This window comes from Branchiostoma lanceolatum, chromosome 18, assembly GCF_035083965.1.
Source record: "Branchiostoma lanceolatum isolate klBraLanc5 chromosome 18, klBraLanc5.hap2, whole genome shotgun sequence".
Lineage (NCBI taxonomy): Eukaryota > Metazoa > Chordata > Leptocardii > Amphioxiformes > Branchiostomatidae > Branchiostoma > Branchiostoma lanceolatum.
The window spans coordinates 4,063,172-4,078,869 of NC_089739.1; the positions used below are offsets into that span (position 1 = coordinate 4,063,172).

The 15,698-nt window shown below is 40.6% G+C and overlaps 1 protein-coding gene across 15 annotated transcripts in view; it reads right to left on the reverse strand.

Moving 5' to 3' along the window:
- The window catches only part of LOC136424129 (MYND-type zinc finger-containing chromatin reader ZMYND8-like), a 31,624-nt gene that overhangs the window by 10,031 nt on the left and 5,895 nt on the right, over nt 1-15,698 (reverse strand). For 4 of the 15 annotated variants that reach the window (XM_066412583.1, XM_066412575.1, XM_066412573.1 and 1 more), the window contains 13 exons: nt 12,342-12,412; nt 11,439-11,602; nt 10,334-10,477; nt 9,735-9,848; nt 9,101-9,193; nt 8,219-8,362; nt 7,344-7,421; nt 6,529-6,644; nt 4,452-6,149; nt 3,773-3,935; nt 2,972-3,128; nt 1,907-1,996; nt 622-791 (listed from right to left, as the gene is read on the reverse strand). In XM_066412583.1, coding sequence (XP_066268680.1) covers nt 622-791; nt 1,907-1,996; nt 2,972-3,128; nt 3,773-3,935; nt 4,452-6,149; nt 6,529-6,644; nt 7,344-7,421; nt 8,219-8,362; nt 9,101-9,193; nt 9,735-9,848; nt 10,334-10,477; nt 11,439-11,602; nt 12,342-12,412 — 3,202 coding nt within the window. Of the gene's footprint in view, nt 1-621; nt 792-1,906; nt 1,997-2,971; nt 3,129-3,772; nt 3,936-4,451; nt 6,150-6,528; nt 6,645-7,343; nt 7,422-8,218; nt 8,363-9,100; nt 9,194-9,734; nt 9,849-10,333; nt 10,478-11,438; nt 11,603-12,341; nt 12,413-13,699; nt 13,723-13,743; nt 14,044-15,698 lie in introns of those variants that run through there. The other 11 variants (XM_066412585.1, XM_066412584.1, XM_066412588.1 and 8 more) reach the window with 11 other exon arrangements.

The following is a 15,698-nucleotide window of genomic DNA, read 5'->3' on the forward strand; positions in this document are numbered from 1 at the left end:
AATGACCTCAACATTTGCATAATTTATGCTTGGTCAAGTACACTTCTGACTGACTTACATAGGTTAATATGTTAACAGTCCAATCATTTAACACTTAGAAGAATTATGGCACTTTTTCATGGAGATAACAAAGTACACACACATAGAAAATAGAATCTTTACATGGGGTCAACAAAAACATGACATTTCAGAATAATGGCAGGATTCAAAAAAGCACAGGCAGAGAGCAAGCCTACAGATGAACGGAGCAATACATTATGGAATGATTAAATTCTTATAAGTTATCACTTTAACTAATGTAATAATATAATGCACTCTATACAACTTTTTGTAAATTAGCCGAAAGACATAGCTAGAACAATTTAGCAAGTAGAGAATAGGCAGAAATTATACCTTCGCCATGGTTTTATTTTCACGGCGAACTCTTTACCGCGAACTTAAAACCACCACGAAAAGCTGTTCCATTGTGTGATTGTAGCGCTACTATTGTTTCAAACGCGAACTCAAAATCACTGCAAACATTTTCTCCCTACCGCGAAATTGAAACATTTCTGCATATACAGTATCTTACAAAGGATGAGGGCAATATTATCATGTATGACCATCTTATTTTCTCCTGACCTTGTCTGTGTACTTGCTGATGTCATCAGTTTGTGTGTTGTCTGTACTGGTGCTGGTGGTGGTGGGAGTAGTAGAGGAGGAGCTGACTGAGGAGGTTACAGGAGGAGGCGAGGACACCACTGGGCTCTGACCCACAATGCCAGGCTGGCTGTGAGCAGACTGCTGTACTGCTGTGGGAGGGGGGGTAGACACATACTTAAATACTCAATGTGTTAGGCCCCACCAATTTAATTTCTTGGTTAACAGATTTTTTTCTTTAATTTTAGCAACAACAAAAATCATGAAAACAGAAGGCTGGAGTGAAAACTTGCACCTGACCCTGTTCACTCCCTGAAATTGTGTGCACCAAAGTACAAACTTTCCTCTGAGATTCTGTTTTCCTGTTGATTTTCCAATCTAGCATTTTGGTGTGGCCTTAGTGTTAGTAAATACCATCAATAATATTTCAATTTGGGTCTAGGAAAAAAAAGTATGTTTCTAATGACCCAACCGACCTTAGCCTTTGGGGGGGGGGGTCGACCACTGGCAAGGGACATACAATTTTCCACTGAGTGATGAAAACAACATAATAATTTGTAGAATTATCTTCCAACATTCTTTTTTCAGTTCTGTTGTTGCAATAGACAAAATTTGATAGAAACAGACCCACAATTCTATCTCCTTTATGTTGACAACCTGGCAAAATATGATGTTGAAACAACCAGTGTCCTGATACGTTTCCATTATACATTCATACACTTGATTACTTAACCAAAATATAAAAATAAAGAAGACAAAAAAAGGAAACAAAACATTAATTTTCCTTGTCCATACTAGTCTCAACTCTCTCTTTCCCTAGGTTTGAGAATACTGTGTTAAATCAATATATTCTATGTTATGTACTACTACAAAGTATCTACAAAGTTGTAAAGAAATTTTGTATGAAGTAACAGTATCGCTGAAAGAACAATCATAGCAACACACTAACTGAAGCTTACAGACATTGATACAGTAAGATGTAACACTTAGATCTGCCATAATCATGTACAAGAAATGTTACACAGGTTGATTGCATTGCACCAATATCACTGGCAAACAGTTTCAAACCATGAGAAAGAAAAAATATTCACAAGATTTTCTTTTTGCAAACATTGGATGAGATGCGTCCATCACAAAGTAACAAATCAGGAAGCTTGTTACAATGAGCAAAAGATTATTATGAAAACTCTGCTGTGATTGGCTGAACACGTTTGGGTGAGCCACTGTGATTGGTGGAAACTGCTTGGCAATGATGTAAGGTTCTTACCCAGAAGGACCTTCTGAGGCGTACCTGTTGACACCTGGACGAAGCGCGGGAACGTCTGAGAAACCGACGTGGCGGTGCTTGTGGCCGGCGCTACGGAACGATAAATAACGCTGGAATCAGTCATGTCTTTTGAGGTATATGATAAACAGGGCTAGTCAAAATTCATTTCCATATCTTGGTGCGCAAAAAAGAATCTTGAGTGCATAACAAGTAAGATGATCAACAAAATGTAATTACAAACCCTACTGCCTCTCTGAAGAATGTCAATCTGTAATTCTATAGCTAGCTTCAATAAGTAATAAAAATAAAAGGTAGAACAAAGGTCATAGCTTTTCCTGATACTTCTGTATACTTGTATACAATCATTATGGTGATACCTCTACATGTACCTTATAGCTTACAAAAATATCTAGGTGCACTGGTGCACCAACAGTTAAAAATTAGGTGTACAGCTCCATCATTTTGGATGCACTAAAGTGCACATGCACCCAGTATTTTGAGCCCTGGTAAATATACTAAATATCAGTTGGGACAGTATACAATGTATAAACATAGTGACATTGAGAACTGAAAGAGTCAATAGCGACCACAGGTTTGATACATATTTCAACAATCTGAATACAATAATTTTTTCAAGTTCTGATGTTGATGATCATGAAAGTGGGGATGACTTCGTAGGTGCAATGGGCAGTCTGTGTGATTCTTTAAGTAAACTGCAACTTCTTTATCTTAGGTTAGTGCCTAAGTCGCCTACTGAAACTGTTTAAATTATAAACTAACTAACCTGATACAAACTTTGCTGCAATGGTGAATGATGATGATGATTATGCGTCTTAGGTGCAGGTGGTCATTACAGCATCTTCTCTCGGTTTAGTTACTGAGTCAGGTTATCGAAAAGGTGTCTAACTTATCAACTAACTAACCTGACACAGACTTTGCTGCAATGGTGAATGATGATGATGATTATGCGTCTTAGGTGCAGGTGGTCATTACAGTTGCATCTTCTCTCGGTTTAGTTACTGAGTCAGGTTATCGAAATGGTGTCTAACTTATTAACTAACCAACCTGGTGCAGACTTTGCTGCACTCCTGAGTGTCATGGTACCTGATGTTTTAGCGGGAGGTTCCTTCTGCGTCAGTTGTTTCTGGAGATATTCCTGGCTCGAACGTTTTAACTGGCGCTGCGTCCACTCCTTACTCATAGACTCCATTACCACAGGATCCTATCGAAAGATCAATCAATATTTTCCATAAATTCATCAATCAAAACATTGTCAGGATTTGAAGTACATGCACTGAAGGTGAGTTCTCCTAACAAAGCTGATATCACAAAACCATATGCCAAGTGCATAAATGGCTCCAGCCCAGAGGCACTGCCAAAAAAAACATTTGCACACTATTGAATCACCACAAAATTAAGTGTTGCATATGTACAAATTGACACTACTAACATTAACCTTCTCCCTGTTGCCTAACCCTACAACCAATACAAATGTTGTGCCAAAGGGCTACTGCAGCAGCGAGAAGGTTAATACTAGGCTTTACATACTCTCCAAGCAGAGGATGGCTTCCGGCAGGTTTTTCGGCATACAACTGATGGGTTCTGGCAGGTTTTTGACGTGTTTTCAGCGTTTTCATCAGGCTTTCTACTTTGTACAAAGTAGAAAGCCCGACAAAAATGCCAACGAACACGGCAAAAACCTGCCAGAACCCATCAGTTGCATGCCGAAAAACCTGCCGGAAGCCATCCTCTGCTTGGAGAGTAGGCTTTACGATCAGCACATGATATTGGGAGAGATAAAAAGACAGCTTTGTCAAATAACAGCAAACTATTGCACGACACAGACAGCGTTTCTGTCAGTTTTACCTTTGACCCCTTGTCAGAGCTTGAAACCGTGGTTACCGTGGCCTTCTGCAGGGTGGGCGCCTGGGTTGCCGTGGTTACGGAGACGGCGCTGACGGGGCTGAGCGCGGGCGGAGACAGATCCCTCTCTGTGTCACTCTTCGAAAGTTTCTCCTGTTTAACCTCCCTAAAATAAAACAATCATCTTCTAGTTTCATGTATACTCAGTATTAGGCCATGTTGATGACATTACTGCATTTACGTTCCCGGGGATGGAGGATTCGCGGCTCTTTTAAAGGAAACCCAAGCAATATTAGGGTCCGAAAAAAAAAAGTCAACATGGGCTTCCTTTAACTTTTTTTAACGAGATTGTTCAATGTAATGAGGTACTGTACTAAATTGATAAAAGATATAAGTTGTTCTACTAGGAGACAAATGTGAATGTTGGTTTCAAAGGCTTGCGGGTTGCATTTGAGAGGTCAAACACCTTTCTGGGAGTCACAGTCATGGAAAGAGGCTATTGCTGTAGGAGGTATTTGGACAGTGTAATGATGTGAGCACAAGGAGAATTTAGTTGTGTGCCGAAAAGTTATCAATGGTGGCACAAGAAGGGAGAGTTCAGCAGAACAATGGCCATGAAAATATCTTGCCATTTAAACTAAAAGTGCTGCAGAATACTACTTAGAGCAGAATTTGTACCTACCTGCTTGCTTTCTCTTTCTTCTGAGAGGTGGAGTCCTCCCCAAGGTCAATGACAAGGTCGTGGGAGTCGGAATCTGAGTCACAGTCAAGCCTTAGTCCGATGTCGGGAGAATCTTCACCTTTTTCATCTGCAGATTTGCTATACGTGTGATCAACTTCCATTCTCTCCCCACTGTCTGAGTCAGCCTTCTCCCCATCTACACTTGGATCAACATCCATCTTCTCCCCATCCTTGGGAAGATCGACTTCCATTTTCTCCTCACGCTGTAACCCTTCCACTGGATTTACTGACTCAAGCACTTGGTTACTCTCAAGTTCAGGAGAATTTCTATCCTCATCAACATCTTTCACAGCTTGGTCCAGTTTCTTTTTGTTTTCCTTTCCATCAGTAAGTCCCTTTGGTTCAACAATATCACTTGAAGATGATTCAGAACTCCTTTTATCTAAATTCTCCCTACTCTCAGTATGTTGCTCTCTCTGCTCTGATTGGTCCCCATCTTCCTCCTCCTCCTCCATGTCTTCCCTGTCCTTGTCTGATTCGTCGCTTTCGCTGTCGGACTCGCTCTCGGACTCCCCTTCTTCGCCATCCTCTTCTGGTGGCGGTAACTCTCCGACTTCATCGATTCCCAACTTGGCCTTGCACGACTCGATGGTCTGTAGCAGTGAACTGCTCTTTCTAACAGTGCTGAGAGGAGGAGAAACATCAGGCAGGCCCCCCTCCCCACCCAATACATCTGAAACATGCTGCAAACTGTTACCTGTAGACGGAATCCCTCTTTTCACCCCAGTCTCCTGTGGCAAAGACATGCCATCCTCTTCAACACCATCCGTCCCAGCCTTTATTCCCAATAAACTCTGACTATACTTGTTTGGTGTGTCCTTACTACTTGGTGCTTTAACTATGGAACTTTTGTTGCTATGCGAAACAGGTTTGTTGCTATGGGAAGCTTCCTTGTTGCTATGCGACTTTGCCAGTTTTGCTATTGAGTCTGTGAGCCTAGCAGAAATCTGATTGGCCGGATTCTCTGGTTTAAGTTCGTGCAAAACACTGGCATTGGAGGAAGCTTGCGGATCAGGTGGCTGTTTTACGGAAGTGTCTATGGCACTAAATGGAAGTTTCGCTTCTGTTGTTAAGTCAGGTGAGCTTCTGGGAGGAGCTATGTTGTCATACGTTGACTGTTCTGACTCGGCGGTTGGAATCTTACCGTTGGAGACATCGGTAGTGTAGGACGCGGGGCTCGTTACGTTGACGGGATCAGCAGAGTCTACGCTGGGTAGGGGGGATGCTGTGGTGATACTACTCGGCGTGCTGGCGTACGTTCCGTAGTCTATCTCCTCCAACACGAGACTCTGCTCCGAGGCGGATTCGCTCCGCATGCCTGACTCTCCCTTAACAGCCAACATGGCGGCGAAGTTTGGTTTCGATGACTTGGCGAGTTTGCGCGCGACGTCGTTTATCTTCCGAACCTTCCCCGTGGGGGCGTTGCTGACGGGGCTGACTTTGTTGTGAGTGTACGCGCGGCTTTTGTCGTAAGGGCTGCGATACGGCGCGTACTCAAACGAGCCGAACTTGCGACGCAGGTTCTCGATGTAGATGTTCATCTCCGCGACGGCGTTGTCGAAGCTTCCCTTCTGTTTCTTGACGGGGAACGGGATCTCCTCCGACATGATGAAACAGTTCTCAACAGGAACCCACGCTCTGGAAGGTAGCAAACGAGATTACAACATTACCCCCTCAAAATTGGAAGTCTATTTCTATTAAGCATAACAAAGGATTCAGTCTGATGGCAAACTGGTGTGTTATGCCAAAAATTAAGCCGGTTTACTGATTATGTGAAACAAACAAAGTAACATAATTCTAATTGCGCTGTGACTAAAACTTTGATGTAAAATTTTCATTATCATCCCATCATTGCTGTTAATGTTAGTGTCACATGATTTGTTGTTGTTGCATAGCCTTTCATAAAAAGAGGGAAAATCACGGACCTTTCCACAGTATGAGCATCTTGTCAAAACACCAAACTAAACCATCTCATGAGCTATACCACTGTCAGGAGAGGGGTGGGCAGGGTGCTTACCTGTCGTGCTGCCCAAAAAAGCGCACATCGAGTTGCCCATCGACCTCCTGCAGTACCTTTGCCGGCCAGAAGGGGAAGCCTTTGAGTTTGGCCCATACCAGGATATGGGGCTCTCTCTGGGAAAACAGAAGGTGAAATAAAAAATTCAGACAGATATTAGGCCACACCAATTTAATTTCTTGGTTAACGGATTTGGTTCTTTTCTAATTTCAACACACAAAAAATCATGAAAACAAAAGGCTGGGGTGAAAACTTGCACCTGACCCTGTTCACTCCCTGAAATTATGCACCAAAGTACAGACTTTCCTCTGAGATTCTGTTTTCCTGTTTATTTTCCAATCTAGCATCTTTTTCAAATTCCGTTAACCAAGAAATTAAAATGGTGTGGCCTTACAGATGCATTCATTACTATTTCTCTAAAAACCATTAAACCATTTTGGGAAAACCAGTATTGATCACTTGGGCTTTAAGATCTTGATTCATTCCACACAAGTTTATATAACACTAGACTACATTAATGTAGGTACTAAAGATGGCATTTGACCTACACATTTACATAACATCACCTAGAAGCAATGAAAGGTTTATACTCCTGTAATTTTGAACTCTTTGAAGTGGTTTTATTTCCTAATTGGTTTTTGCAATGCCTCTCCACTGCTAAACATATGACACTCTGAATATGTGTATTACATGGGCTACTGTATTGTTTTGACTGTGAACTTAAACTGAAAACCTCCTTTGCATTCCTACCACAAAATCAAATCCCCGCAAAACTATTATGAATTTATAGTACATGTACGTGAAACACTACTTACACATGGTTCACAGAACCAGTTGTCTTTCTTTGTACAGGAGGAGGTGTAGCAATCTGGACACACTTCAATCTCATACATCTGAGGGGAGGGGGGCAGGCTGAGATTAGCAATGAAAAAGACAACCTTCTTCCACTTGATTCTTTTAGTATGCATTTTCCCACAGCTTTTATCACAGTCTTTTAGCGAAAGAAGTACATTTTGTTTTTGTAAACGTAGAAATTTTCATACAAGCACACGAATTCCAGTAATGCATGCATGCCACCTATCAGTTCAAACTAGTGCTGCGTACCTAAACGTAACATCAGGTACAGGTATCGATACAGAGGTTTAGGTACAGGTCCGGACCTGTACCTGTACCTGAACAATTTGAAAAAAATTAACATGTGTCTTTCTGAACTTCTTCAATGACAAAACATAAACTGTTTTCAACTTGTCAGTATCTTTATTCAAAGAACATAACTAGGTTTCCTACCGCCAAACCCCCTTGGCCTTGCTATCAAAACTTCCATCCTGCCTGATTGATATTAGTTACGCTGTTCCAAGGTATCACTTTGGTCACGTTTCGTGTTGCATGAGGTCAGGAGATCAGTCACAAAATAAGCACATACTTGGTGTAAATTTATATCAGTACAGTACCGGTACTTCATGATCCGGTATTTTGGACCTGCACCGAACCAGTTTTTACGGTACAGTACCGGTACACAGTACCGGTACACAGCACTAGTTCAAACCCAAAATGCATCCTACGTCGTGTTCACAGATCCTAACAATCATCCTGGCTGACACACTTGTTTTTGCAAATTTTGAAGCAAAAAAAAAACATTCCGGCAATGCATGCATGCCACCTAGCAATTCACACCCAAACTGCAGCGTACCTCATGTTCACAGATCCTGACGATCATCCTGGCGCTGGTTGTGAGTTTGTTGTTGGAACCGTTGAAGATGATGCAATTGTGCAGGATCCACTTGGTGTCAGCTATGAAGGCCTGCGTACAGCCATATTTGTTCTTCTTGATGTTCTATAGTTGAAGATAGTGAATTTTTGTTATCATGTACCAACTGTGGCTGGCTGTTTCAAGTCCAGTAAACAGTATACGGTTAAACCTGTACAATTTGACCACCTCTTCATAAGGACCACCTGGCCACTTTTACCACTGGTAGTCCCTTATATAACTTTTCCTATTGAGTTAATTTGACACAAGCATTAAGAGGCCTGTCTATAGTGACCATCTGTCCACTGGCTCTCAACTACAACACCGTGGGATCTATACCATGCATTGGATATAAGCCACACCATACTTTCAATTCTCTTAGTATCCTATTACACCATTTTGGCCTTACATCCTGCCAGCATGCCCCTCTGCAACGTTCACACAACCGACACACACCAAGACAAACAAACAAACACACCAACTGACTATATAAAGACAATTCAAACTCTACAACTGGATAAAAATTGGGAGATTTATCTCCGGACGTTTCGAGTGACATCCATCACTCTTCTTCAGCGTCACTAAAGTGAACTAGAAGAACTAACCAGTACTACTAGTTCTGCTAGTTCACTTTAGTGACGCTGAAGAAGAGTGATGGATGTCACTCGAAACGTCCGGAATTTAATCTCTGAATTCATATCCAGTTGTAGAGTTTGAATTTGTCTTTATATATTGCTTACCTGGATGTCTAACCTTCACAAGCACACCAACTGACTACAATACCTTTGTTTTCACAAAGGCAATAAATAAAAGTCTTGTGCTCACCTTCTCCAAAGTACTGAGGTCCATAGGATGGAAGATGTACTCTCTGTAGTTCGGAGCCTGCTCAGGGTCTACTGGGTTCTGAAACGGCTCGGCCTGAAGGGGAAATGTAGCAGCACGTTCAGCCACAAGCATTACAACATTCTAACTCATTAGTAGCTGAAAAGACACTGCATCATCTAAAATGCATACCTTTGTAGATGACTGCTGTTATTTTTTTAACGCAAATTTACGATAAAGCAAAGCAAGCAGGACAGGAAGAAAGCAAGAGGGAAGGAAAAAGAAAAGGAGAGATAGAAAGAAAAAATACAGAAAGAAAAATAAAGAGAACTTCATATATATATTTCATACTGTATTGAAACTTATATATTAAAGATATCTAAAACTGCAATGATGTCAAATCATTATGAATCATAATACTGTAGATCTTAACGATCTTAATACTGTAGAACGTAATGTTTGGGGTGGACGTGGCTATGCATTGTGATAGTGTTGTTTGAACTAATCATGTATAGAAATGATTAAATCAAGGAGGTTTAAACCTCCTTGATTAAATAAATTGACTTTAAAAAATCAAAATTCCTTTAAGTGATGAAATCCAAGAGAACAATAGCAGTAGAACATTAACAATACTGACCCCTGAATGCTTCATCCTCTGTAGCGAGTGCAGCAGTAGTTTGGACAGTTGTTCGACTGACACCATTCCCATAGCCTTGGACTGGGTGTCCACACACTCGGCTGACATGATTTTCTACGGGGATGAACAGTAACACACCAATATACATCAGGGCACTCCAGCCATCACTGAACAGAGACAGTGGGTGTTATAAACTTCCTGGCACGTTTGACCAACTGCTGAAGTCACGTATCCCTAATGACACATGTCAATAAAGTCACATGTCTGTAACTCTCCCGAGTTTACGTTCGAAAGTGATTGGTCATTATTGATCCTGAAGAGGGCTACAGTGATAGTTGAAAATTTGATCTGTGAATATCTTAGAGTTGGGAGAAAGTTTATTTTATTCTTTTCAAATGCAAACAAACACAAAACCGCCGCAAATACTGCATTTTCTTACTACCGCGAAATCAAATCCCTGCAAATATTTCTGCATTTACGGTATGTCAAAGTTGAAGGTCCCTGAGACACAAACAAAACAAGTTAGAGGCCTTCACCTTAAGGCCAGTTAAAACCGTGAACCAGTTTATTACAGGTTGCATAGGTGACCTCTGACCCACCTCACACGCGGGACACACCCAGTCCCCGTCGGGCTCCTGCGGCAGTTTGAGGCAGCGGGTGTGGTACACCCGGGGGCAAAGTTCACAGCACAACACCGACCCCTCCCGATGACACAACCAACAGTAGAAGTCATTCCTGGAGTCCTAGGGGTCAAAGGACAAGGGTTAAAAGTTCAAAGGGCAGCACATTCCGTTTCAACAATGTTAGTTTGTTTGGTCTTTTGTGAGCAAGACAAGAAAAAGATTAATAATTTCTCACGATTCTATGGAAAGTTAATAAACATTTTGAAAGATGTAATTATCCACATTCAATTCGACTCAAGAAATTAACAATTGCTGCCAAACAGGCAAGCCCCCTAGCAGGTTCTTTCAAACTGCAGCTTCCTTGCAAGCATATGAATCCCTGACACAGAAAACTAACATACTTATTTACAAACAACAACAAAACAAGACAACAGCATTCCAGGACAAAAGATACAAAACTGTTCTGCTGCAGTACCAAAGTCCTCTGCCAGGAGGCCTAAAATTCACCTTGACTGTCATGTCCCCAACACCTACCCGCATACCAAATGTCATCACAATCCATCCAGAACTGATATTCAAAAGATATTGCACCATACACATGCACACACATGCACACACACAGACAATCAGACCAAAAACTAATACCTCCATTTTTCATGAAGGTAACAGGGCTCGAAATTCATTTTTGGGAATAGGTGAACTGGTGCATCCAACAAAAAAATTAGGTGCACAGAATGAATTTTGGATGCACCACATAAAATAAAGTTGAATATCAGCAAAACATAATTTCAAAGTTTACGCTACTGCCTTTCTTAAGAACTTCAATAAGTAATGCTATTAGTAAGTAATACATAAAAATAAAGTAAAACAAATGGCTGTATTCCTTTTCTGATACTTACATTTAAATAATATTCTGTATACTAGTGTACAATAGTATAGCCTACAGAAATATCTAGGTGAACTGGTGCACCCACAGTCAAAAATCAGGTGCACAGCTCCAATTTTGGGTGCACAAGGGTGCACATGCACCCAGTATTTCGAGCCCTGAGGTAATAATGAAGGATTTTGAACAATTCCTCACTTTATCCTGGTTGATTGGAGGGGGCGGTTTGGTGTATGGAGACGACGGTCGCTTCTTTTTCTTTTTGGCACTCTTGGAATGGTTCCTGTCCTGGTTCTTCCCCTCCCCGCCCTCCTCAGGTGGACTCTTCCGCTTCAAACTGTCATGGCTGCCACCAGGGAATTCTGGGAAATCATAATTATTTAGTTTAGTGTTTGACTGTTGAATGTCATTCATACGTGTTGATAACCGTCTAAACATATATTATAATGGATTGTTCAGTCATAATCTATTGTGAGTTACGACATACAGGTTTGTATTGCATACCTGGTAAACCGTCTTGTGGCATAAACACACCAAGTTTGTACTAAAGAGTATACAAGCTCCATATCCAGACAGATTTATTTCATCCACTCACATTCACACCGGGAAGGACCCCTACTCTTTTCGATAAAATCAATAAGGGTGGTGGGTTCTTTAGCATCTTTGATATCACCTGCTCTCCTCAAACAAGGGACCTCTATTTATGTCCAGGTATCTTATAAATTAGGGACGTCCCTAGCCAAAGCTACATGTAGGTATACTCATTTACACCTAAGTTGAGTGAAGTAATTGGTGTAAAGTGTGCCTTTCCCAAGGGCATAATATCGGGACCTGTCAGGACCTTTAACTCAGTACCTCCAGGTTCTGAGTCAACAACCCTTAAGCCACCTTTATTTTTGTGACGTTGTCTTTTATGTTACACATAGAGTATACACTCAGTTTGAAACCAAAATTCTTTTTTTTGGCATTCGATGCAAAATTTTGGACACCTTACAAAATTGCAGGCAATAAAAGATTAGACACATGTATTTCGAGCCCAGGACAGATATATACAATTGTACAATAAAGGTCAACAATACATGTAGTCACAGATTGACTGACCTTTTGACCTCTTGGTTTGTCCCTCCATCTTGCTTAGTTGGGCTACTGCATTCCTGATCTCCTGTTTAGTTCTGTATGTAGGAACAACATGTAAAAAAAATAGCTCAGATTTGGCCTATCCTGCTCAAGAAGTCATTAGAGGGTCATTGGAAGATTCTAAAAACAAAACTGATGAGGGGGTGGGATGCAATCATATGAAGCTTGGATGTCAGACTGTTTCCAGGGTCCGCGACTCTAGAACCAATACTGTAAATGCAGAAATGTTATCAGGGATCTAATTTTGCGGTAGGAAGAAAATGGAGTGTTCTCAGTGATTTTGAGTACTCATTTGAAACAATAGTAGGGCTACAGTCACACAATGGTGGTTTTAGATTTGCAGTAAAGAGATAACTGCGAAAACCGCAAAAATAAAACCATCGCGAACATTTCTGCATTTACAGTATGCCCCCAATGAAATTTTACCACAATTTCCTTGGGGGCATGTTGGCCTGGTAGGCCCTGGAAACAGTCTGGCATCCAGGCTTAGCTAAAATCATTTTGTTTTTGCTATGTTTTGTATAGTGTTGTCTGTTTCTATGTGGACAGTCTCAACCTATAAGCCTGTAAGTGGACAGATAGAGGACAGAAAAAAAAATGTCAGCAGTAGTTTTGAGTTCAAGGTGAAGAGGTCACAGCAAAGAAAACCGAGAACATATAAAACCACCGCAAACTTAATAAGTGCATTTACAGTACATGTACTTCCCCAGTTGCTAATCACAACAAGGTCACCTGGCATGTATCCTAATAACTTGTCTGTAAAATCGGGCAGTCAAGTCCTGAGGGCAAAAAATGGCATAGCTCATACTGTTACACACTTAGTGCTTAAAGTTAAAGACCATGTGATTTTCAACCAACACTGTAAGCCAGTACGGGAGACAAACAAACATTGACATAAACTTGCTTTGAAATAAGAAGCTGTTATTTTTAGATCATGGCACTGTTTACATCAAATCATGTCACAGACCTTTAGAACAGATAACATCAAGCTAAACATGTATCATATCATTTTTCTTACAGCACATTAACAATTCTTAGCCAAAGAAAAACATATTCAGAATGAATTGGTTTTAAATCCTGCATCATCTTAGAGTTAGAGCCAGAAATTAGAACAATCAACTTATCAGATGGAACAAATTTGGCCAATGACAACATACAAAGTATCTCCATATCTACCCATCACCAAGAACATTTACATGATTTAGTGCAGATGAGTACACCTTCAAATCTAAATTCAAATGCAACCTATTCATGTATACGTCAATAAACTTATACTACAGAGCAGGCTGAGCAATACGTATACGTTTTAGATATATGTATACCAGCATATACCAACACCAAAACGTCATGGTCCCAGCTAGAATACCTGACAGTGAAAGAACCCCTTCATACATGCACATGCCAGACAACATGGCTACCATACTGAACTCCTCTCCTCATGTCCAACACTGCTGCCAATCATGTGACTTGCTGGCCTCTGATTGGCTGACTTCTAAACTGGGTTAAAACAGCCCCAGGCCGGGCTGTAGATCTAAGGAAACTACAGGACATGGAACTTTGTGCCAATAATAAAAAAAAAACAATTAAAAAAACAGACCAGATATGAATTATAAGCGATTATTTCTCTGCAAAAAATGAAATGCCCGAATTGTCACAGAGCACCAGTATACATGTATGTATTCTAGTCAAAGGAAATTATCTGCTTTAGTAGTACATATATCATTGCCAACCAGATGTATACATTATATTCTGTATGTATATTCAAGTTCTACCTGTAGCTGTGATATACTTAGTCGAAGCACAGTGTCATTCAGGGAAACCTGTAAAAAGGTATTCAGGGGTTCATCTAAATCAGGAAAGAGGGGCGCTGCACCCCCTTGTTTCAGCCCAGCTCCCCCTTGTCGAATTCAGATTTTAGCTTAATATCCAGCACACAGCCTTCCCTCAGCGATTCATTCTTCCATAGATACATAAAATTCGCTCTCTTGCCTGTGTGTGCTCCCTCTTGTTCAATTTTTCTAGAAAAACCCCTGGGTATAAAATATCATATCTAGTTGTAAATATTGTTCGTTTTGATCACCCATCTTGTGTTGTATGTAAAAATGAATAATGTGATTAAAAAGATTGATAATACTGCCCATATATACAAAATAGAAGACAGTAAAATCTAGGTGATACAGAAATCATGTCTTCTAGATAGAGCTCTTATGGGTGTGTCAATCAAACAAGATGGAAGCTTCTGATTGGTTGACAGCCTGATGGATCTTGGGTAATTCTGGAATGGAGCTAGAGAAGGTCAGTTCACAAGGGCACAGAATGTCTAGACATTGTAAAGCAGCTAAGAAAAATAGGCACTTGTTTGGAATATTACAGATCGCAGGCTTTGGGAGATTGTGTTTCCAATCTGTTTTCTATATTCATCTGAAATTGTCTTCACTTCATTAACATATATCTATTCAGAGTTTTGGTATAAAACCTGGTTCTGCCCGATCTTTCCTTAAAGTCACTGACGAAAGATAGCAGATGCTGTCTGAAACGTCTGACTGTTTCAAAATTTTATCCAGTTGCTTGAGTAACTATTTTTGCCGTGTTTTCTATATTCTTAGTTTGTTATAATTTTGGCCATCCTGTTTTCTGGGACACATCTTTTATGTAATTTGAGCACTTATGCAAGGTGGCTAAACATAGCTTACTTAACTGGGTGCAAAACGGCTACTTCAGTCTGCTGAAGGTTAAAGAAACTGGATATCATTAATCTATGGTATAGTAGGAGTTTTTGCATTGGTCATATGGTGGGCCTCACATAACACACAAAAATGTCTAAGGAAACAGTTGAAACATTCAACTATATCTTACACATTTTAAATGCATTTTAAAAATAGCTGTACATGTAAGATCTAGACTTGTTTACAGTTGGCATTTGTCGGGTTAAGTAAGTCTATCAACATGTTTGACAGCTACTTTGTATCACAAAAATGTTTCCAACTGTTAAACAAATTGATTGTAAACACAGGGCCCTCGGAATGTCCTTGCTTCATTCAAATCTATCAGCTCGATCGATCATCCTGTGCATTAAACATTGGCTTGGAAAAATGGCCTGCAATGACATACTGTTATAGTATGTAAAGATATCCCAATAACAAAGTCTGCAATTCTATGTACATGTCAACTTATGTCAAACTGTACAGGTCAAAACAACACCCTATAAAGGCTTAAGTCCCATAGCCTTTTTGAGGCCGTAGGGGCAGTGGGTTGTTATCCACTGTGTCTAGGGCACAGTATTGGAAGGCGGAGACCATCCCTCTCCTTCCATTGCCTTTT